Source organism: Lemur catta, chromosome X (genome assembly GCF_020740605.2).
Source record: "Lemur catta isolate mLemCat1 chromosome X, mLemCat1.pri, whole genome shotgun sequence".
NCBI lineage: Eukaryota > Metazoa > Chordata > Mammalia > Primates > Lemuridae > Lemur > Lemur catta.
Window position 1 is genome coordinate 59,705,337 of NC_059155.1, and position 23,123 is coordinate 59,728,459.

Below are 23,123 nucleotides of genomic sequence, written 5' to 3' on the forward strand. Positions count from 1 at the left end.
GCAAGGAAGTTGAACTAAGAGCACCACAGGTATTCCTGGTGCCAGGAACCATGATTGTAAAGGACAGTCCAGGGTCTGAGTGCTCTGAGCCAGGTGGGAAGGGATCTGCCCCAAGGATATAAGGGATGTTAACCAAGCCCTGGCATCCTGGTCACAAATTTCCTCTTCACAGAGTGGGCAGTCATGACATGGAGAAGGTGAGATTTGAACCCAGCTCAAATTAATAAAGTCACACGAACCCAGGTACCTGGTCTCTATGGCCTCACAGGTGCCTCCATGTCTTCATAAGCAGAGAGGGCAGGAGAGATGGCAACTCCCACATATTTCTGCCCAGGCAACTGGCAGCTGGGGTGGGACTGAGCCTCTGGGTTACCATCTGAACCAGACAGCTCCAGGAAGCCCCTTCCTTCCCTGGAACCAGCAGGGCAAGCCATGTCAAGGTTAATAATTCTTTATTAGGATTCAGATTCCAAACAAGGTGGAAAGCAGTGGCAGGAGGGGTTCAGGTAGGGGGATGACAAGGGAACACCAGGCTTGGCTAGGTGGGCCACTGCCAGAAACGAAACAGGAGCCCTGGGCTGGAACGGGTCTGTAGAAGGGTGAACTGGGGCCAGCCTAGAGGAGCCGATGGGAGTCAGCGGATGGTGTATCGTACATAGGGGACCTCGACGTCCTCGCCGCTCTCGTCGTTGCAGCACAGCTCAAGCACCAGCGCCCGCACATGGCGGCCCAGCTTTCGCTTTGACACACGGCTTACAATCTCTGTCATCCTAGGAAGTGGGGGTGGGGGTGGGGTGGAGGTTTAGGAAGGCAGAAAACAAGAGAGGAAGGGCAGGGTGGGGCAGAGGAGGTGAAGGGCAATGAACAGGAGGAGTGGGACAGCTGGGCTCCCCAATCCACACAGGGCCTCCCCCAGCCTGCCCATTGGCCAACTCACGGCTGATCCAACCGTTCTTTGAGCTTGGCGGGTGGCATGAAGAAAGAATAGAGCATGGATACGCCCTGGGATAGCATGGTGATCTCTAATTTGTGCTCTGTCTGGAGAGGGAGGGGGCACAGAGGTGTCATTGGGGTGGACAGGCCAGCCAGTCACCTGCACACCTCGCCCCTAAGATGGGTAAGACGGTGAGGAAGGGGCCTTACCTTAAAGTAGTCAAGGAACTGTTTGAGGGTCATCTCATCACCATTAGGCTGCAGTCCCTGTACCTCAAAGCGATCCCACAATGTCCACTCCTGGTTATAGTACTATGGGACAAAGAGGGGAGACTAGGATGGGGGGGCCACCCCAGAGGGTCCAGCCCCCGTCTGTCTCCATTCCCCCCACATTCCTGCTCATGCAGACATGTTAAGTCAGATCACAACCTTGTTTTGTTCAAAACCCTCTCGCGGCTCCCATCTTGCCCTGAGTAAGCAATGAAACCCTTAGGATGACTGACAAGGCCCTACACCATTAGAATCCTATTTTCTTCTCGAACTCCTGACCTCGAGCGATCCGCCCGCCTCGGCCTCCCAGAGTGCTAGGATTACAGGCTTGAGCCACCGCACCCAGCCTCTACTGACTTTTTTTTTTTTTTTTTGAGACAGTCTCGCTGTGTTCCCAGGCTACAGTGAGTGCCGTGGCGTCAGCCTAGCTCACAGCAACCTCAAACTCCTGGGCTTAAGCAATCCTTCTGCCTCAGCCTCCCGAGTAGCTGGGACTACAGGCATGTGCCACCATGCCCGGCTAATTTTTTTCTATGTATATTTTCAGTTGGCCAGATAATTTCTTTCTATTTTTAGTAGAGACAGGGTCTCGCTCTTGCTCCGGCTGGTCTCGAACTCCTGAGCTCGAGCGATCCACCCACCTCGGCCTCCCAGAGTGCTAGGATTACAGGCGTGAGCCACCGCGCCCGGCCTCTACTGACTTTTTATAAGTTGAACATGCCAGGTACATCTCACACCCCTACCTCAGTACCCTTGTAAGGACTCTACCTGGAATGCATCCCCAACCCACCACCAAGCCTGTGTCACTTGTCTCCTCACCTCCTCCACGTCTGAACTCAAATGTCGTCTTTTTAGCAAGGCCTTTCCAGACCATCCCACATTTAAAATCCCAAACCCATCCCCTTGCTCCCTGGTATTCTCTAGTCCTCCTTATCCTTTTTTGGTTCTAAAATCATTTAACATGTTATTTTTATCATCTATTTGATAAATATAACCTTAGCATCTGGAAAAGAGCATGCCCACACACTGTAGGTGCTCAATAAACATTTGAGTGAATTAATGAATGAAACAAGTAAAGCACTTAGCATAATAAGCACCCAATAAATGTTGGCTACTATTGTATAGTTATTAATAATATCCCAGGGCACAATTCAAACATCCCATCTTTTTGCAGGTACTCAAACAATATGATTAATTAAATAAATGAATGAAGAGTACACAAAAAGAGTAGGTACACACAGACTGAAATCCTCACCTGGTGACAGGGTACGATGCAAACTTGAGCCAGCTCTACAGAGAAACCGCCCCCACTCACAAACCTACCTCCCGCTGTGGGCCCTCACCTGGTGACGTGGTGCAGCAAGGGGTTCAGAGAAACCAAAGAAGGGCAGGGCCAAGTTGAGGAAACCATTCTTGTAGGAGTCAAGCTGTTGGTGCCCCTGCGCTACCTTATACAGCTCCAGACACACAAGGCCAACCACAGCAGCTGTGGTTGTGGCAATGGCTGGGATGATCTTCCCTGCAATCAGCTTGCTCTGTGAGACAGAAAGGGACCAAGGAATGCAGTAGTTAAGTTGCAAGAGTCTCAGGGTCTACACAGGGGACCAAACATGAGGAACTCAAACCTGGGAGGGGATAGAACATCAGATCTTGATTCCCCTCACCTTGTGTCGGTCTGCAGGGGGAATGTCATAGTTTTCGGCCCGGAGATTAGATGCAGCCACAATGAAATCCATATGGAAGTTGCTGTCATCATCCTGTTATGAGTGGGGAGAGGAACAGATGAGGAAGAAGTTTCCTGGCCTCCAGGGACACAAGTATCCTTCACTGCAATTACCTGCTAGACTCTCCCAGATCACAAAGGGATGGTTGGGAGCATCTATTCATTCAGAGCCGCGTGGCAGGCCCACGATCTGATCCCCACAAAGACCTGGGGCTGGGTCTAGATCCCCAGAGACCTATTCTCTCCAGCCCAGCTGTGCTCAGCCCATCCCCCTTGCCCTGCCCGGGGCCCTCCCCCCAGTACCTTCTCAAAGTCGATGGGATACATCTTGAATCCAGAGAGTTTGTCTGGGCTGGGCAGGGTAGCCTTGAGCTCCTCTAGACGGCTGTCATCTGCATGAAGAGAGGAACACCGTCAGCCATTCAGATCTCAGGCTGGGATCTTAAGTGGAAACAGGAGCCCAGGGTGGGGCAAAAAAATATTCAGGCAGAAAAAGGATTTGGAAAGGAGAGACATCCTGGGAAAGAGGAGGGGCAAGGGGGAAAGATAGAGCAGGAGAACAGAGTACAAACCTGAAAAAGACAAAGAGATGAGGATATCAAGAGAGATCTCTCTAGAGACACTAAAGAATGGAAATGAAGACGTTAGGAGAAAGTGGAGATGGAGATCAAGAAGGGAGAGGTATAGATCTTGGGGACAGTGATGTAGAGGGAGATGGGGAGACACTGAGGATACAGGGGAGAAGGGGTAAAAAAAGATACAGAGGGCAAGTTGCGGGGAAGCATACAGACGTGGATATAGAGGAAAGACATGGAGGGGGAGATGAAGATATGAAAAGGGGAGAGTGGGGGTATATACAAAAGCTGAGACAGGAAGAAGGAGAAAGATGGAAGAAACGTATGGAGGAGATAATGGGATTATGTGAAAGGAAAGATAGGAAGAAATACAAGGAGAATAACATGAGGGGTAGATATTTCAGAAGGAAGACAAGGACATGGGAGAAGATCTATGTACAGGCAGATGGGGGAGATAGATGGAAGTAAGTGAAGGGGGAGTTACAGAGCTACAGATGCACTACAGGTACACAGAAGGGAGGGGAGGTAGATAAGTATGTAGACCAGGGGGTCAGTAAACTGTAGCCCCAAATTACGGAGGATGAAGATGCATACAGGGAAACATGGGGGTAGCTGTACGAATGGCGAGGTGGGGGCAGATCTGGAAGGAGACAAAGCAGGCAGGTATCAAGGGAGAAAGACCACTGGTAGAGAACATATCCCCTAGAAGAACAGATCTAGAAGAAACAGAGGAAAGAACAAAACCAAGGCAAATACACATAGAGCAAGAGAAACAAACAGCTCGTTCACCTAAGGGCCAGAGAGTGGGAAAGAGGAGGGAGGGAGATAATTTGCCCCAACTGACCCGCTTCATGTCACAGAGAAAGGGAAGCTCAAAGATGGTGTGGGTAAGCCTCAGGCCTGGAGTCACAGAGCAGAGCAGAGCCAGGGGTAGAGGACTGGTGGGGAGGCTGGACTAGGCCGGGGACAAGTGGGGTGGTAACTCCTGGCCAAATGGCCAAACACCCTCACCAACAGAGGCATTGGCGCTCTGCAGCTCCTGGTCAGAAACATGGATCTTGACGCCAGACTTCGGGGTGAACTCGGGGACCTGCACAGACTGCAGGAGTGTGGCCACAGCAGCTCGGTCCTGAGAGCCTGTCAGCCCGTAGGTCTGGGCAAACAGGTTGGCAGCAGCCATCACATAGTCCAGATGCAGGGGCTAGGAGGAGGCAGGGCAGGGAAGGGTGTGCACATCAGCCCTCGAGTGGGGAGCTGCCACCTCCTTCCCACCCACTCGCCCTCCACCTGACCCCAGGAGAACCCAGGGAGGAGACTTACCTTGTTGACATCAAAGGTGAGAGGGTGTGGACAGCGTTTGGGTCCAGACCAAAACGGGGCTCCTGAGCTTGTAAGCTAAGGGATGGAGACATTTTTGAGGAATGGGACCTGAGAGCGAAGGCCTCTCTGATGATCCTGACTCCTCACCTTGGCCCCAGATGGGCCCCCACTCACTATCCCTGGCTGGGCACTCAAATGGAGCTCAATCATAAAAGACCCAGACTGTAGGGTCCTATAGATGGAAGGTCCAAAGCCAGGCTGAACCAGAGATCTGGCTGAGAAAACAATTACCAATTCCTGGGCACTCATTTTGTGCTAAACTGCCATTTAATAAACTCTTATGGATTACTAGGCACTGAACTAAATACATACCAATTAATCCTCACAAAACCCTGCATGAGGTAGATCATTATTTCTGCTTCACAGATGAGGAAACTAAGGTACAGAGAAAAGTTACGTGACTTGCCCGAGTTCAAACAGAGCTGGAATCTGAACCCATACTGATTCCTGTGCTCTTTAACTTCAGAATTTCTTCCCCATAATCCCTACCAGCACTGACTAGGAGGCAGGTATGACTCAACCCACAACATAGGTAAGGGAAACAGAAACCAAGTCTCTTGCTCAAAAGAACAGAGAGGAAGGGGGTGAACAAACAGGTCAGGCCTAACAACTCTTCTGAGATTCCCCATGCCTCAGGGCACCTGCCACAGCTGGACTAATAGCTGGGAGGAGCCACATCCAGAGCCCATACCAGGATCCCATTTCAGGGAAATGCATTCTGCCAAATAGACCCAGCAAGTGGGTAGTACCTGGTCAGGAGGGAAGTTGTGCAGCAGCTGCCGGATGTTGTTAGAATACTGGGTGTGCCAGTGGTGGCAGGCCCAGGTCACACAGTCAGCCCAGTTCTGTGGTCGCTGCAGCACCAGGCTGCGCTGCACGGCCTCCAGCACCTCCAATGGCTGGGTACCTGCCAGCCGCAGTGTCCGCTCTACAAACTTGGGGTCTCTATCGGGAATTGGAGGGCGCAGAGGAACAAGATTACACATCGGGCCCAGCAGTGGGCTCCAGGGCAATCCTGCTTTCTCCATGGAAAGCTAGTCCTGACCTCCAACAGGAGGAGGCCTGAGCACTCAGTACTTCATCTGAAACACATGCCTGGTCCTAAGTGCTACTGTGGTAAGGAAAACAGATAGGATGCCTTGGCTGGTGGTCAGGGAATAGGATGAGAAGGCATCTCAGTTACTCACGTGAGGTACTGGGTGACATTTTCTGCCGGCTGCTTGAAGAGGCCTTCAAATTCATCCCGAGCCCACTGCAGACAGACCAAACAGATTAAATGGGTTAATGGTTGACAAAATGGGTTTCTACAGGCATTAGAAAGACCATCAGTGAATAAAGCAAGCAGGAAGTACACAGCTGCTCTGGGAGAGGGGAAGCCCCCCACCCCACCACTGCTCCCCAATGTTCTCCACTCTTATACCCCAAAACACTTCAATTGAAAACCCAATAAACTTGATCTGGGAAGTGATTACTTATTCTTAAGATCTGTGTGCCTTACTGTATGTATGTTATACCTCAATAAAAAAGAAACAATTTGATTAAGTATATCTTAACATAATTTAAAAACAAAAGAAAAAACTCAAGATAAGAACCAAAAATGATCCCTATCCAGGCCCTGGGACTCGGCAGAAAGCAAGACAGAGGCTCTATCCTCTGAGAATTCATAGGATAGTAAATACAGTCATCAGTGAGGTGGTTTGAAGTACGCAGACGCCTAGAGATCCAGGTTCAAATTCCAGCTCTGCCACATATTACCTGGTTTTGTGACTTCAGACACACAAGATAACACCCTTACCTCTGTGTCCTTATCTCTATAACAGATACTATAATAGTAATACCTACTTTATAGGATTGCTAGGAACAAAGGAGCAAATATGTATACATTTAAAGCTTACTTAAAACAGTACCAGGTACATAGTAAGTGCTAAGTGCTTACCATAGCTCTGTGAGGTATATGCTACCATCATCCCCATTTTATAGAGGTGGAACACGAGGCACAGAAACATTAAGTTCATGGTCCCACATGGCCTAGTGAGACTGTGGTGGGTGCACAAATACAAATGTACACACTCTGAAACTGTGGGGTCAGAAGGGAAAGTGACAGAACTGATTTTTCCCCCTCTCCCTAGTTTGTTCCCACCCTCATACTCCTACTAAACATTCTGAATGGCTGGGCCTCAAACACTACACTAAGAATTATTCTGATACTACAATGGTTATCATTAGGTTCTGTTTCTTGGCGTGGGTGCTGGTCACCTGTGTGGTCACTTTGTAAAACTTCAGCTAGATGATACCTGCACTGTTCTGCACTTCTGTGTACCACACACATAGTCATCCTGACGAACCAGCTGGTAAACTCACTGTGAGCAACAGCTAGGGAAACCTGAATATGGACTGAGCATTAGACACAAATAAATAAATAACTGGAAGAGATGGCAAGAAATGACTGTTAATTTTGTTCAGCATGAAAATGGTATTTAGGTTAGGCAGCAGTAGTTCTCAACTAGGAGTGATTTTGTCCCCCCAGGGACATCTGGCAATGTCTAGAGACATTTTTAGTTGTCACAATAGAGGGGGAGTGCTATTTGGCATCTAGTGGGTAGAAGTCAGAAATGTTGCAAAAAATCCTACACTGGGGCCGGGCGCGGTGGCTCACGCCTGTAATCCTAGCACTCTGGGAAACTGAGGCGGGCAGACTGTTTGAGCTCAAGAGTTCGAGACCAGCCTGAGCAAGAGTGAGACCCCATCCCTACTAAAAATAGAAAGAAATTGGCTGGACAACTAAAAATATATAGAAAAAATTAGCCGGGCATGGTGGCACATGCCTGTAGTCCCAGCTACTTGGGAGGCTGAGGCAGTAGGATCGCTTGAGCCCAGGACTTTGAGGTTGCTGTGAGCTAGGCTGACGCCATGGCACTCACTCTAGCCCAGGCAACAGAGTAAGACTCTGTCTGAAAAAAAAAATAAAAAGAAAAAAAACCTACACTGAACAGGATACCCTCCCCGCTCAATGACAAAGAAATATCCAGCCCCAAATGTCAGTAGTGCTGAGGTTGAGAAACCCTGTTACACAGGAACATATCCTTACTTTGCAAAAGAATACTAAAATAGCAGGGAGTAAAGTGTTGTGATGTCTGTGACAAACTTAAGCACAGTGAAGAAAAAACTATGTGAATCTAAGAAGAAGAAAATGTGGCAAAACATTAACAATTCTTAAATCTAGGTGAGAAGTGGTATTTGGGTAATCACCATAATATTCCTTATACTTGTCTACATGTTGAAAAAATTTCAAAATAAAAGTGAAAAAAGAATGAGTCATTCTAGAAACCTAGGCTGCCTGGTGGGAAGTGTGGGAGGGAGGTTTGGAGAAAAGGCACATCTTACACTTAGGAATGCAACACCTGAAGGCCAAGGGCCTGGTAACTGACAGGCACCCCAAGTGCCTGCCCTCTTTCCCTTCCCCCCTTGGCTGATCACCTGCAGGGTGTGCTCAATGGCATTAGGGAAGTTCTTCAGTGTACAGATGGGGATGGACTTCTCAGGTGGGTCCTGGCTGGAGCTGTACGATTCTGTCAGGAAGGGGATCACCACCTGCACATTGCCCTTGGTGCCCAGTGTGCCTGACTCTAGCAGTGGCTTCCGGTAGTACACACAGCGGCGGTCCATGTACATACCTGTGGGGAAGTTGCCAGGAACAACGTGGGCGGTGGGAAAGGAACGTCAGGAAAGGACAAGAAGATAGGAACCCCCCTCATACTCACACACCCAAACACACACAAGTTTGCCCTTGACCTCCTCACCCGCCTCTAAACTCACGGGCATCCACATTGTCCAGGGCATTCGCCACACCATCCAGGTTTTGGAAGAAATCGTCATCATAAATGCGCTCCGTGTCGGGACCCACCCGGTTCTGGTGGCTTGTTACACGGATGTGTGGATTCATCTGGCGCACAGCTGCAGCGGCCGTGTCAGACTTTAACTTCTGGGGGTGGGGCGGGCGAGGGAGTACAATTCCAGGGTGGAGACGGGGGAACAGAGCTCGGTTATTTGTGTATTCACCCAACAAGAGTCTACAGAGAACTGTCCTTCCGAGGACTGATTTATGTAACGCTGGGGAAGAACCAGGCCCTCAATTCAGTAAGCTCCTTGGTTTAGCAGGAGAGACAGTCTGTGACAATGTCACACGGCTGGGGCTGTGACAGATGTGGCAAGGGCTCAATGGAAAGAAAGATGAGGATAGGCATAGACTGAAGGCAATGGGCCAGACATCTATTCTTTTGACTACCCAACATTTACTGTCCTTTCAGGTAGTATCATCCAGGGTTGGAATAGATTTCCCATAAACAAAACCAAATGCTAGCACACAAGCAGGATCCTTTCAAAGCCCAAGTCAGGTCACATCCTTCCTCTGCTCAGAACCCTCCCCTGGATCCCACCTCCACTTAGGGTAAAGTGAGTTGGCCATATGACCTCTACCACCTCATCTCCTACCACTCCCACTTCAGGATCTTTGCATGGGCCCTTATCCCAGCTTGGAGCACTCTTTCCCAGAAGAGGGCACTCTAGTCCCTCACATCTGAAGTCTGCAGAAAGGAGGTCTTCCTTAACTACTGTAGTCAAATCTGCAAAACAACCTCCCTGGCACCCCAACTTCCCTGATCTGGTGTTTGCTCTTTCCTTTGCAGAGCACTCATCACTAACATTAACTGCTTACCTTACTACAGTACTGTGTCTACTGTTTATTATCTGTCCTCCCCCACTAAAATCTGTTTTATTCCTTGGTGTATCCCCAGGACCTAGAATACCACCTACCTCAATAACTACTTGGTAAATAAAATGAATGAATGAATGAATGAAAAGCAGAATAGATCCTGGGCAAGCAAAAATGACACCATCACCTACAGAAGCCTTCCCAGACAGATCCCTGTATAACCTAGTTTCCATCTATGCAGAGAAGAGTTGAGTCTAGTGCATTTAAATTGCAAGCCTTGGAAAGGCTTGCTTCCAAGGTTGGCCCTCAGCTGAAGTCTGGGAACTTGGATTTTGGGAAGGTTCCCACCATTCCCTACCTAATAACTGTGGTTCACTGTGTCTAAACTTTTGTTCAGGCAAACAATACAGTTTGTGCCGAACACCTTCTTTCCTTCTGGAATTTTGGTACATGCCAGGCAGAGGGTGCCTACGTGAGTAGCCCCAAGAAAAAGCCCTGGGTGCTGAATCTCTTAAAAAGTTTCCCTGGTTGACAACATTGTACTAGGGAAATTAAACATGTCCTGTGCAACTCCACTGGGAGAAGACTCTTAGAAACTTACACCTGGTCTCCCCCTGACTTCACCCCATGAGCCTTTTCCCTTTGCCAATTTTGTTCCATATCCTTTTGCTATAATAAATCATGCTATGAGTATGACTATGTGCTGAGTCCTATGAATCCTCCTAGTAAATCACTAGCTTATGTGGTTTGGGGGACCCCTAACACAGTGTCCCAACCCGTACTAGTAAGAGATCAAGGAAAAAGAAGAAAAAGGAGATAAAACAGTACATTTAAAGAAAGAATACTAATGACTGTTGAACGAATGACAGAAACTGAGCAAAAGAAGGGTCAAAGAAGGGCCTCTGGCAGAGGCGGAAAGATCTCTGCCTGGAAGAATGGGAACAAGAAAAAGACGAGAGGAAAGTAAGATGACAAAGCCCCGTTCCCTTAACCCCCACCCCACTCACCGTGACATCCCAGGGCCGGAACAGAAACTGTCGGTTCAGATTTGACTTCTCAATGGTGTCCATGTCTGTGATAACGATCTCTCCGCCCTCTCCACAGCCCAGCCCAATCATGGCAAAGTTCTTGAGCAGCTCACAGCCAATGGCGCCTGCACCCACCTAAGAAGCAACCAAGAAGAGAAAGAGGCTGGTCAGGGTGACACAGGTTAGTGCGAAGCTGCCCATCACTCCTCACTTGCCCTGGAGCCAGCAGGTAAGGGGAAGGTCTAACGCCACATCTTCAGGTCCCAGGGCTGTAAGAAATAACCCACAGTCATTTGAGAAAGGAGGTACTAGAGGGGGAAACAGAAGGACACACCAGGCTTACCTTCAAGATAATGAAAACGGCAAAGGGAATGTAATATGGGCACAAGAACCAAAAGACCCTCCCTTGGGATGCAGAAGGAAGCCTTGGAAGAGACGGGCAGTGGCCAGGGGAGGTGAAGGTAGCAGGTGTCCAAGGAGATCACTCACCAGAAAGTACTTCTGCTTGCCCAGCTTCTCCTGTAGGTCTGAGCCAAATACAGCCACCTGCCCATCGTAACGGCTCTGGCGCTAAGGAATGCAATGGGAGGAGGATCACAAAGGGGCCTTCCCAGAAATGCCCCCAGTGATGCCTTCCCCATAGACCCCACTCACATACCGGGAGGCATTTCTCCTCTGTGAGGACCTCTTTGTCTTCAGGGAGACACTCAAGGGCATCAAAGTATAACCACTGCATGATGGGCATAAACTTCCCAGAGCAGGCCTGGGGATGGGAGGGAGAGAGGAAGGTGGTCAGCGGTTAATCGGGGCCTGACACAGATGGACAGCAAGTGATGGAGTCAGCGAGGCACCTGGCCCACCCATAACCCTGCCCCTTCCCACCCATGCTAACCTTCATGACCTCCTGAGCAGCTAGGCCCCCAATGAAAGCATTTATGGGCGCCAGGTCCCCAGCAGCCACATATGCCAGCTTCTGGATGAGGTCCTTATCAAGGTTGTCTTGCTGCACTGCTGGCAGGGCTCGAGCATTCACAGCCTGTGCTAGGGCCACCAGTTCCGTTGCATCCTCCTGGGGGGCCAGAGGGAACCAAGAGAGGACCTGTCAGGTCACTGTATGGGGAGGGCGAGTGGACGGGCAGAGAGGCATGATGGGCCTCCAGCACCAAGGATGTCTGTCCTGGCTGGCTCACCCACCTACCCACCTTATTTCGGGGCCGAGGTGGCCGGTTGTGCTGAGCACAGAATTGGTGCAGGGCCTGGAAGCCAATGTGCAGCTGAGCAGGGCGAGAATACTTGGCGAAGTCTGTCAGCACAAAGTCAGGCTCTGCCAGTGAGGCCACCAAAGATTTCTGTAGGGGACAGGGGATCAGAACCAGAAGAGAAATGGAGAACTTGGAAATGCCTACAACCACCCTCCATAGCCCACTGCTTCCCGCCAACACACTCACAAAGCTAATCTTCTTAGGTACTTTGACCTGAGTGACGATGCCACCACGGATATAGTCGGAGAAGTTGGAAGTGTCACAGATGCTAAAGGTGTAAGGACCTATAGTGGATGGTAAGGTTGTCAGTCTACCCACCCTCCCTAAAATCCACCACACCTATGAGATAAGGAAAAAACTGACTCAGCTCAAACATCAGGAGCCATCTCCTCTCTGCCCCAGGCTCTACTTAGACATCAGAAACCATCTCCCTTCTGCCCAGCTCAGACCCCATGAGACCCTGTGTCCCTGGCCCCTAGTCTATACTGGAAGATCTTCTCTTCTTCGTGTCCAAATCAGCTCACACAGGAGTGGATCCTCTGATTTGTCCTGTTCAGACACCAGAAACCTTTCCCCGTCAGCTCAGATACCAGGGACTCATTCTCCCAGGAACAGCTCAAGCATGGGTAGCCCCTCTCCCCCATGCCCACAAGTTCTGGCTGGACCCCAGGGGATTCTGGTTTATCTCAGACACTCAAGATGTGTTTCCCCTTGGTCTGAACCCCAGAGCATCTTCTAGCTCCCCTCTGATTCCCCCATGGCCCTAGCTCACCCAGGACTTTGATCTCTATGGGCTGATTTCCATTGAGTTCGATCATTCCCTGTACTTCCGAAAAGGAGACAAAGTCGCCACTCTCAAATCCATGTCGGGCCTCATCCAGGCAGGTAACCACACCGGGGTTGTCCTGGTTAAAGGAGAAATAAGCCTCAGAGGCAGGCTCAGGGTACCAAGCACAGACGAGACAGACTTACGCTGCCCATGTGCCTGCCAGGACCCCTGAGGCTGGTCTCCTCACCTTGGTGATCATAGAAACCATAGCACTGAGCGGCTGCTCCCCATTGGAATCTGTGAGGATCATTTCCTTTCCAAAGTCACAAAAGAGCTGCCTGTAGAGTGAGGCAATAAGGCTGATGGATGAGTCCCACGCATATACAGATCCCCATGTGGCCCTCAAGATGCAGTGGATACTTGCTGAGCAAACTCAGCCCATCACTGCTGGGAAATCAGATGGTGCTTGAGCCACATGGGGAGAGTTGAACACAAAGAATCCACAGCCTGGGTGGCTGAGGAGGAATGAGGGCAGCAAAAGCCTGGGGGTCTTGGCCTGGGTCTGGTAGGGATTGGGGCAAAAAAGGGGTGGGGGTGGCACTCACCCAAATAGACCCCGTGTGTCTGCCACTACCAGCTTGATGCCATGGCTGTGACAGAACTCACCCACTCGCAGCTGGTCCTCCAGGGGGGTGTTGGTGAGGACCACCACCTGTGGAGAGGGACAGGCTCAGGCCAGACTGACACTGGAGTAAAGGGGAGAGAATAATGGAGGAATGCTGGTGTGGAAGACTCAGGCAGTCCTTCCTTAAGGCAGAGATGTCTAGGGGTTTTGCTGGTTCAGCCCTCTGTCACAAACACATAGTACCTACTGCGTGTCAGATGCCACGAGGGTGAAGCTCAGTGAAGAGAAAAATGAATCCCTAGACTGTACCAGGAAAGGTAAAAAGGTAGCTGAGAGAACACAGTTTGGAGAACAGCTGACTCATTTATTTGACAAACACCCACTGCTGTCTGCCTATAAGCCTACCATGCCCTGGAAGACAGAGAAGCAGTAAAACTCTGTCCCCTGCCAAAGTCTGAGCTCACTCTTACCACACCCATCTGCTCCCAATTCTCAAGACAATGCCTGCTCAGCCATGACCCTTAGGATTTTGCTCTCTGCCTGAATGTCCATCCTTCCCCACCAGGGTGAGCTCCTACTCCTACATCAGGATTCAGCTGCAATGCCTTGGCTCTGGGATACCCCAGGGCAGAATCTCAGCTCTCAGAGCTCCTCTTTCTGGCCTAGACTTTTTAATTAACAAACACTCATACAGTCCTTATCATGTGCCAGGTGCTACCCTACATGTTTAACCCTCACAAAAACTCCATGAAGTCAGTACTGCTACCATGTCCAGTCTACAAACAGGAAAACTAAGGCACAGGAGATTAAGTGGCTTGTCTGAAGTCACACCAGTAGAGCTGGAGGCTCATAGTTAAGGCAGTCTGGCTCCAGAGTCTGTGCTGATACCCACTGTGCTATACTCTCTATACACATCTTCCCCCTGAAAAGGCAGCTCCAGGGTCTATATCCTGTTTGCATCCTCTAGGCTCCTCCAGAATGAAACCTAATATCCAGGACTGACCCATTAAATAGATACTGAACAATACTGAACAAACCAGACATGAGCTCTAGGAGAATTGGGCAGGAGGCTGGGTGGTGCCCCATGGTACCTGGAAGCCACTAAGGAAGTCCTCAACGAGCGGCCCAGTGTAGGCAGTGACAGGCACGTAGCTGTTGAGCTCAGCAAGGCGGGGCTGTGATACCTCAGCCCGGTTTTTGCCAATGTCCTCCTCCCGCAGGTAGAACTGCAAGGGGGTGCAGTAGGGGGAAACGTGAAGTGGCCATAGCACCCATAGGGTGCTGGTTTCCTTAGCAAGGGAAAGGAGGATGGGAAGAAGTACCTGGGAGGAGAGGTCAGCCCACTGGGCAGTGCCCTGGTCATGTAGGGTGACGGCCTTAACCCCACCAAGGATGATGTTCTTAGCGATCTCCACACCCAGGCCCCGAAGGCCTGACACCAGTACGCTGGATGTCTGGAGCCGCTTCATTGCTTCATGGCCCAACACGTACCTGTCAGGGTAGGGGTTACTCTGGGTCAAGGCCTGCCCCACCCAATCCTATCCTCTCAGCATCCCATCCCAGCCTCAGCCCCACTTACAGCTGCCGGGAGTAAAGGCCCTCATCTATGTCTGCTTCATTGCCGTTCTTCGCCATTCCCTAGGGATGGAGGGGACGAATGGTTTCAGGGAGACATGCAAGAGTGGGGCACGGACAGATGGACTGTGATACAAAAGATTTTCCCACCCACCACCCCACCAGCCGGTCTCTAGGGAGAAGAAACTCACGTTGGTTGGCACCGAGGGCACTTCGGACAACACAGACTGGGCAGGGGAGCAGTTAGAACCCGGCTTTGGATCAGGCCCGGACACGCGACGCTTCTTGGACAGCGGCGAGCTGGACATCTGGAGGGAAAAAGTAGTCAGAGGTGAGCCTGGGGCATGTGGGTAAGTTTTGCTGTTGGTTAGTGGCAACTGCAGGGAAAGGGAAGACTTACGTATTAGTATCCCCATTTTACAGAAGAGGGGACAGGCACAGAGAGGTGAGGTGACTTGCCCAGGGTCACACAGCTGTCAGAGCTAAGATCTGACCACTAAGTCATTTGCCTTCCCCCCAGCTCAGAATGATGAGAGAGAAAGAGACTCTAATCCTACTGGATAAGAGGAATAACAAGGATGCACTTATAGGAAGGTCAGAGGAGGGATGTGGATCCAGGACAGACCCAGTTCCAAATCTTGGCCCTGCCATTCCTGGACAGACAACATTTAACCCCTAGGGACCTCAGTTTTCTCACCTGTAATATAGGGGTGATAATACCACTTACCTTCCCCATGGGGCTGTTGAGATGAGAAATAGCACAGACCATAGAGCCTGGCACAGAGTAGATAGGCAACAACAAGGAGCCATTCTCCTCTCCCTTAAGCCCAGGGGCAGCGGGGGTGGAGAAGGGGAGAGTACAGGAGGGAAACCAGGCTTGGACATCCATCAGGGTGGCATGATAGCAGGAGAGATACCTTGCTGAGAACCCAGTCCCCAGAGGAGCTCAGGGAGGAATGTTTTACAAAGTCCAACACTTCCCCCCAGCTTTGGGAGGGGAAAACCGACCCAAGCCAATAAAAAAAGTTGCAGAAAGAGAAAACACACACACTTCCCAAGCCTCATCTGCATGTGCAGTCCCATAAATAAGTTGACAATAATGATAAAGGAATATTTATTATGAGTTCTCCCTGTGCCAGATGCCATACTAAGCACTTTATGAGCCTTGTCTCACTCCATCTTGAGGGCACCCCTGTGAGGTTTGGAAAGCTATCATAACACCTAGGTTACACTGGAGGAAAAAAATTTACTCAGGGAACGTTTGGTGACTTGACCAAGGTTCCCAGAGTGTGAGTGGCAGAGCTGGGACCAGACCAGAACTTGCTGTTTCTGAAGCTTAAAGCTACCCCCCACCAGTGTTATTGTGTTTCATCCCTTCAATGGCCCTGACCTCGCAAGGCAGGGTTTAGCATCCCTGCTGGACAAATATGAAAACTTGAGCTCAGGAGACCAAGTAACTTGCCAAGGGTCACATACTAGGTCCCAGACACAGAACAATATAGCCCGGTGTGAAAATAAAACCTGGTGGTGGGAGGTGACTGATCCAGATGCTGGAGATGCCAAGACCCCAAATCATGTCTCCTCACCCCTAAGGCTCTTCTAAACATCAAGCCTTTGCTTAAACCCAAGTCTTCTGTTCACACAAGTCCTCCTACACTGAGCCTTTTCTGACACTAAGTACCCCTATGTACCTAAGATTCCATCTTGGCACCTGTCACTCTAGCACTAACCATAATGACAAGAGCTTTCTACCACCTACCAAGAGCTTACTGCCTGTCAATCACAAGGTAAAGGACTTTGTCTGATGTTAACAATGCCCAGGAAGCAGATAACCCTATGCCCAAATGACAAATGAGAAAACAAAGGCTCAGAGAACTCCATTCGCTTGCCCAGAGTCACACAGCTGGTGGGAGAGTTTGCCAAATGCCTCCTGAGTGAATAGAGCCAGGTGGGCTCACGGCCCACCCAGACGGCAAAGGGATAGGGAATGAGAGAGGCAGGAGGCTGGCTAGGGCCACTGCAACAGCCAGGCAAATTGCTGGGAATGCTAAGAACCAACCTGGGTATGAAGAAGCTTGGTGAGTTAGTAGAGAAACAAAGGCAAACCATATTTTCCATTTACTGACTCTCTGACCCAGGGTAGGGATCTCATTTCCTCTGAGCCCCATGTCAAATGCCGGGACACACGAACTATCCTCAAGGGGCTGCTGGAAGAATTAAAGAAGCCAAGGTCTATGGTCAGAACTCACTGACCTGAGTTCCTCCATGGGAACCTGCAGTGGCCTCCATACTTCATTACTTAGTTATCTCCTTGCCTTGTCATCGGTCAGTTTGTTTGGGACACATCATCTCTTCACTCCCTAAATCAGAGATGATCCAGGGCCGAGAGCTCTTTAACATCTAGACCTTTCACCTCCAGACCGCTAGCGCTGGCGGCAAGGGCCTAAGCAAGTCTGGGATGATTGTTCCAGTGGATTTCAACTGTAAAGGTTTGGAACAGCTCTGTTTCAAGGCAAGCAAAGGGGATCTGGGGCAAAAACCCGGAGAAGAACTAAAGATCACCCATCTCCAGTAGAAAAAAAATCTATACCCTTTCTCTCTCAACAAGTGGTCAAGTTTCTATTAGGACACATATACTGAGAATTGTTTGGCAAAGCTGAACTGCGGCTTTGAGTTTCAAAACATAACCTGGGGTGTCCAAACTGGTGATTGTGAAGCCTAAGCATTTTACCCCAAACCAGAGAAGATGGTTTGAGGAAAGAGTTCTGGAGGTTTGAGAGGAGGCAACCACAGGGTCAGGTTATCAGGATGGAGAAGCTGGGCCACAGAGAAGGGAGGCTGGGGTCCGTCATGCTTCCTGGGAGGGGTTAACTGAGAAGTCCTTGGGACTATAAGAGAGGGGATTCAGGAGGTGGTTGTCTGAGCCCAAGGAGCCTCTGAGGAAGATAGGAAAGGGGATGTTAGAAGTACGGGGGGGGGGAATGGAGGGCTGAGTGAGGGTGCTAGGGAAGACTTGAATCTGGGTCTGTGGAAAAGGATCTTTTGGGGAAGGGCTGCAGTGGAGGCCCCCAGAGACTGCAAGGAGGTAGGAGGACAGTTGCTGGACCCCACAGAAGCTGCAAAGGGAATGGATGGGAGATTCTAGAAGCTGAGGAGGCAGCTGGAAGATGCTGGCGGTCTAGGATGAGTGGTATTCCATATTACAAGGATGCTGGGGCCCTGGGGGTCTGTAAGGACAAATGCTGGTAGCAAAGAGAAATCTTTAACCAAAAATAACATAGGCTTGCAGGGGGAGTGGTGTCTCCGACATTCATGCTAGAGAGCCCCAGGAGCCTGTGACAGTGGATGCCAAGGGGCTAGGAAAAGTCTCTGAGGACGGACCCTTGGGAAGGGATTTCTACTGGAGCACAAAGGCCCTGTGTTGATCTCCAACAGGATATGCTAGATACCACAGCTGCTCTGAGGGGGCAGAAAGGGAAAGCTGAGCCCAGATAGTTCAGGCTTTAAACAGGTTAGTAAGAAAACACTAGCTAGGGTCCCCAACTGGGGTTGCATTTCTCTGACCAATTATTTTGGATCCCACAGAGGCTCTGAGAGTAGATACTGAGAAGAGGGGTTTTCTACTCTGATGGAAGACAAGTGGGCCTGTTGGGGGAAGGGACATTTAACAACGATACCGGAGTCCTACAATGCTGAAAGCAGAAGCTGAGGGCTTCCGACTGAGGACCGATTCTCAGGCCTGATGTGAGGTTAAGAAATCTATGAAAAGAGAAACTAGAAACCTGGTTGGCTTGTGAAGGCAAAGGTTGGGTGTAGGGTGGGGTTGGGGAGGCGAGTCTCTGATGGAGGGGGCTAGAAGCCAACAGAGTCTGCAAGCGCAGATGTGGGCAGGGGATCTTTGATGGAGAATTGTGTATCCAAACAGTTCCTCCCTGGTGTCTGGTCCCCTGGGAGGCTTTAGGGGTTTTGGGTGTCTGATACCGAAGATGCGGAGGCCTGTGAGTAATCTCTGAAGATAATACTGGGAGCTTGAAAAAGGAATTCCCTAAAAGTAGAGAAAGTCTCTATAAAGGTAGATTCTAGGAATTGAAGGAGTTTCTCAAGGCAGATGCTGAGAAGGGGGTCTCTGAATACAAATGTTGGGCCCAGAAAGGTCTCTGCTGGAAGATGCCAGGGCCATGATGGGGTTGGGAGACCTGAGATGCGGGGAAGCCCAAGTCTAGTCCCCGTGGAAGCTCCTAGGGCAGCTAGTGTGTGCAGGGGGAGGAGGGTCTGAAAGAAAATGCTAGAGAAGGCTCTTTCCAAAACGAAGGCCATATAGACCCTCCCCGAATCTGGTCCCTCTTGGAAGCCATTAAGGCAAATACTGAGGGGCTAGGAGGTGTCTCAAGAGAGATTCCGGGCAGGTCTTTAATGGCATACAATGGTGAGGGCTCTGACCAGCAATGCTGATCACACTAAGCCTCTGCTGGAAGACTGAGGGGAGTTCTGATCTGAGATACAAGGTTTGGGACGAGCTCAGGTCTCAAGACTAGTGATGTTGGACCTGAGCCTCTAAAAGCAGATCCTAGAGGTCCGACCCCAAGGTCAGATTTCGGAGCGCAAGGGAAGCGGGTGGTCTCGCATGGGAAAAGTCGGCCCCGCCCCAGGATCTGCTTCCCCTCCCTCCCTCCGCTGATCCCAGGCGTCCAAGTTACCGCGGCGCACCCCGACATCAGCCCGCCTCAGGACCCTCCAAAGCCTCCCGAAACCCTTGCCCCAGGCAAGGCACCGAGAAATGCCGTTTTTTACCAATGCCGGTTCCCCGGGTCGCGCCGCCGCCAACTCCTCAAGGAGCCGAAGCCAAGCCCGGCCGCCACCCTCCTCCTTCTCCTCCTCCTCCCCGCCGCCTGGGCCGCCTAGAATCGCCTCCGCCGCCTTCTCCTCCCCCGGCCGTTGTGATTGTGGCTGTCCCTGCCACCTCCTTCACCCCAGTGCCGACACAAGATGGCGGCTGCTGAGCCTGGGGCCGGAACAAAACCTTGGGCCCCACCCCCCAGGAACCCGGATGAAAGCGGGACGCTCCCACTCGTGAATCATATAGAAAGTTCTCTGCCCTGTGGTGACTCATTCGGTTAGAAGGAAAACAGCACCACCTGGTGGCTAATATGGCAACAACCAGGCAAACAGGTAAAACAACGGAGGCCACGCCCCATGGCACACGAATACTTAATGAATTGTTGCAGCCAGGCTGCCGTGGAAACCAAGAAAGGATGGCGAGGCCGCGCTTCCTGATCATGAATTATGCATGAAGCCGGGTGGTTGGCTAGCATTTGGCAAACTGAAAGTCTATGTTAAAAGATGGAAGCCACACCTCCCTGTTCATGAATAATGAATGATCTTGCGGCGGCCTGGAAGCCAAGGAGACCAAGGCCACATCTTATTCGTGAATAATGCATGAGGCCCAGTGGGCTGGAAGAAAAGGGGCAAGCCCGCTACTGCTGCATCTAATACCCTGTAAGCAGGGAAATAGGGCTACTGCAGGGAAAACACACTCCCCTTGCCCCTGAATAATGAATGATTCTCCTGCAGCAGCTCAACCTGGAAACAGAGAGGTCAAGAAAGGTCCTACCCACTTCATGAATTATGCATGAGGCTGGATGGTCTGAAACACTAAAGACAGACCTACCAGCAAATAGGGATTATGATAGTATAGCCTAGCAATATAAGCACACCTTTCCTGTTCATAACCAATGAAAGATGCTGCTGCAGAACCACAGGGAAAATCCAGGGGGAGTCTAGGCCCCCTCCGCACCCCCCAACTCAGGAACCAGGATGCCTTGGTCCAACCATATCCACACTCACTATATAGCTTTGGTAGATGCCTCAGTTTCCACAACTGTAAAATGAGGATAGTAATAGAACCCATCCACTTCATAGAGGTGAAATGCGTTATTATGAAAATCAGAGAATATGAATTATGAAATGAACCTTAGAACAGTGCTGGCACAAGGCACTGTTAACTTTTTTAAATATTTTATATTAATATAAAGGTAATATGTAAATATATATTTACATCAATATAAAATTAGTTATGAGTGAAGATATACTCAGCCACTAGAGAAACCCCCAACTTGGGCCACTGTTTCCCCATCCACAAAATGGAAATTGTAACAGTAACTTCGAACAGAGTGCCTGGCACATGCTAAGTGCAATATGACTAACATCAGTAGTAGTACTATTAAATTGGGGGAGGGGGACATTATGGCATTTGGTTAAGACTACACACTGTGTAACTAGACTGACTGGGTTTGAATCCTGGCTCAGCCACTCACTGATTGTGTGACCTTAGGCAAATTACTTAGCCTTCTGGTGTCCCACTTTCCTCATCTATAAAGTGGGATAATAATAACCTATCTCCTAGGATTGTTGTGAAGATTAAATGGACTAAGTGGCTAAATTAGTGTAAACCAATCTTATCGTTATTCTCATACCCATTTTTCAGGCTCACAGAAAGATTTGCCAAAGATCACACAACCGGCAAGGATCCATGGGATTTGAATCTGGGATTACCGGGTCATGAGGAATGAACACTGCAGGTGTCATCCCTTCGCCTGCCACAAGGCTTAAAACCCTGGAGCCTACGCGGGAAAGAAAACCGCGCATCATGCAGATGAAGCTGTAAAACCACGCCCCTCATGAATTATGCACAACTAGAAAAGCCTAGAAAAGCCACAGAAAACTTAGGGCGCCACTCACCGGTGCGAGTAATCAATGAACTCTACTTTGTGCGGCAAACTTGAGAACGCCCCTTCAGCACGCTGATCCGCCCCTCTATGCCCCTAGCGGACCAGGTGCAAAAGAGGCAAAAGTCGCCTTTCCACTACAGCCCCACCCCCTTATGAATAATGAATAAAGCCACCGCCAACGAAGGCTCGGCGGTTCTGCGTCCGCTCAGGAAGAGTCTAGAGACGCCGCTCCAGCGTCCCTTCGCCAGTCTGAGCTGGGGGCTCCTCTCCCTGAAAACGTGTGGGCCCCGACGTGTCCCAAATATCTCACAGTCCCAACTATTCAAGCGACGGACGGCGGGGGAAGGGGGCTACCTCATCACAGAACCAGAGGTCACGAAAACCACAGACACCTTCACAATGCCACGTCGGTGCCGAATGTTCTGTCACCAGGACCCGTCCTGAAACAAGCCCTCCCCAAATTCCGCCTTAACTTTAGTAACCTCAAACTTCGCCTCTCCCCTTGAACAATTCAAATCCTGTCCCACGGACAGAGTAGCCATACACGGACGCTAAGAGCCTCCCCAACCCCCCAAGCCCTGCCTCCGAGGGGTTTAAACCTGCTTCTGAGGAGTACTCCCCCAAAAGGACCCCCAAATCCCACCCAGGAGTCCCCAAACGCCACTTCCTAAGGGTCTCCTCAAAAGCAGACACCCCGTAAATGTTGCCCCGGGGCCCGGAGCCTCCAAATATGCCCATCAGGGGATCCCCAAAGTTGGGAATAGGGGAGTGCCCTCCTCCAAATGCTGTTCAGGGTTTTGGGGGCACGATGCTCTACCTCACCCCGTGTGCTGGGCGGAAGCCTCGCCTTCCTGCTGGAGATGAGCTGAAGCCACGGAGCAACGGAAGAGCAAACCTCCTCCGCCGTACAGGAGCGAGCGTTTGCGCGGAGTTCGGAAGCGCGGGGCCTTGGAGGGCCCACGGGTTTGGGACGTACCACGGGTGCTTTGCCAAAGGGACGCCCTGCCCCTGCTCCCGCGCCACGGGCGCTCATTTCAGACCCAGATACCCCTACAGACTGTGGTACGTCCGGACTGCGCCGGGCATGCTGGGGGTGGTAGTTCTGTCTGGCTAGTGCCTGGTGCACGTGGTGGGCATCGGTGCCCAGAATATGGGAAAATGTAAACCCGGGCTCTGGCATTCCGGGAGCCGTGCTCTGGCGAGTGGAAAAAGGGAACGGAATGCGGTAGTCCCTCCAGATGGAACGGCACAACCATCCTACAGATAGGGAGACAGAAGCTCAGGAGGCCAAAGGAGTTCATTCATTTAACATTCGTGGAGCTCAGAGTGTGGCCCAGACGCTAGGAATTCTTCCTTGCCCTCATAGAGCTCACATTCTAGCGAGAGAGACAGACCATAAACATAACAAATAAGTAAAAAGTAGAGTTTCACATATAAATATGTATTATACTAGATATCTGTGACTATACACAGTAATGCGTATTATATATACAGTCATGTAGTGCAGCTATGTTTCAGTCAACAAGGGACCGCATATACCACCA

The 23,123-nt window shown here is 50.5% G+C and overlaps 1 protein-coding gene across 3 annotated transcripts; it reads right to left on the reverse strand.

The window, feature by feature from the left end:
- Nucleotides 1-435: 435 nt before the first annotated feature.
- On the reverse strand, nt 436-22,553 carry UBA1 (ubiquitin like modifier activating enzyme 1). 3 transcript variants are annotated; one of them, XM_045538512.1, is made up of 26 exons: nt 22,402-22,553; nt 15,043-15,159; nt 14,856-14,914; nt 14,599-14,767; nt 14,368-14,502; nt 13,257-13,363; nt 12,899-12,989; nt 12,655-12,787; nt 12,069-12,166; nt 11,823-11,969; nt 11,513-11,689; nt 11,279-11,383; nt 11,110-11,190; nt 10,600-10,755; nt 8,698-8,863; nt 8,359-8,555; nt 6,069-6,133; nt 5,631-5,826; nt 4,822-4,896; nt 4,513-4,702; nt 3,230-3,318; nt 2,868-2,960; nt 2,547-2,738; nt 1,144-1,245; nt 938-1,038; nt 436-770 (listed from the first exon to the last, which is right to left on the reverse strand). In XM_045538512.1, the coding sequence occupies exons 2-26, from the start codon at nt 15,157-15,159 to the stop codon at nt 635-637; spliced, it is 3,177 nt and encodes a 1,058-aa protein (XP_045394468.1). In that variant the 5' UTR covers nt 22,402-22,553; the 3' UTR covers nt 436-634. The 3 variants fall into 3 exon arrangements, with proteins under 3 accessions (XP_045394468.1, XP_045394469.1, XP_045394467.1); XM_045538513.1 differs by having other exon boundaries at nt 22,397-22,459; XM_045538511.1 differs by lacking the exon at nt 22,402-22,553 and adding an exon at nt 19,643-19,896.
- Nucleotides 22,554-23,123: the final 570 nt, after the last annotated feature.

Excerpts from the sequence above, each read along its gene's own strand:
- UBA1 (XM_045538512.1), bottom strand. The coding sequence starts at position 15,159 with ATGTCCAGCTCGCCGCTGTCCAAGAAGCGTCGCGTGTCCGGGCCTGAT. Across the intron at positions 13,364-14,367 it reads ACTTCCTTAGTGGCTTCCAG|GTGGTGGTCCTCACCAACAC; the intron begins GTACCATGGGGC and ends CCCTCTCCACAG. Across the intron at positions 2,739-2,867 it reads CCCCTGCAGACCGACACAAG|AGCAAGCTGATTGCAGGGAA; the intron begins GTGAGGGGAATC and ends TCTGTCTCACAG.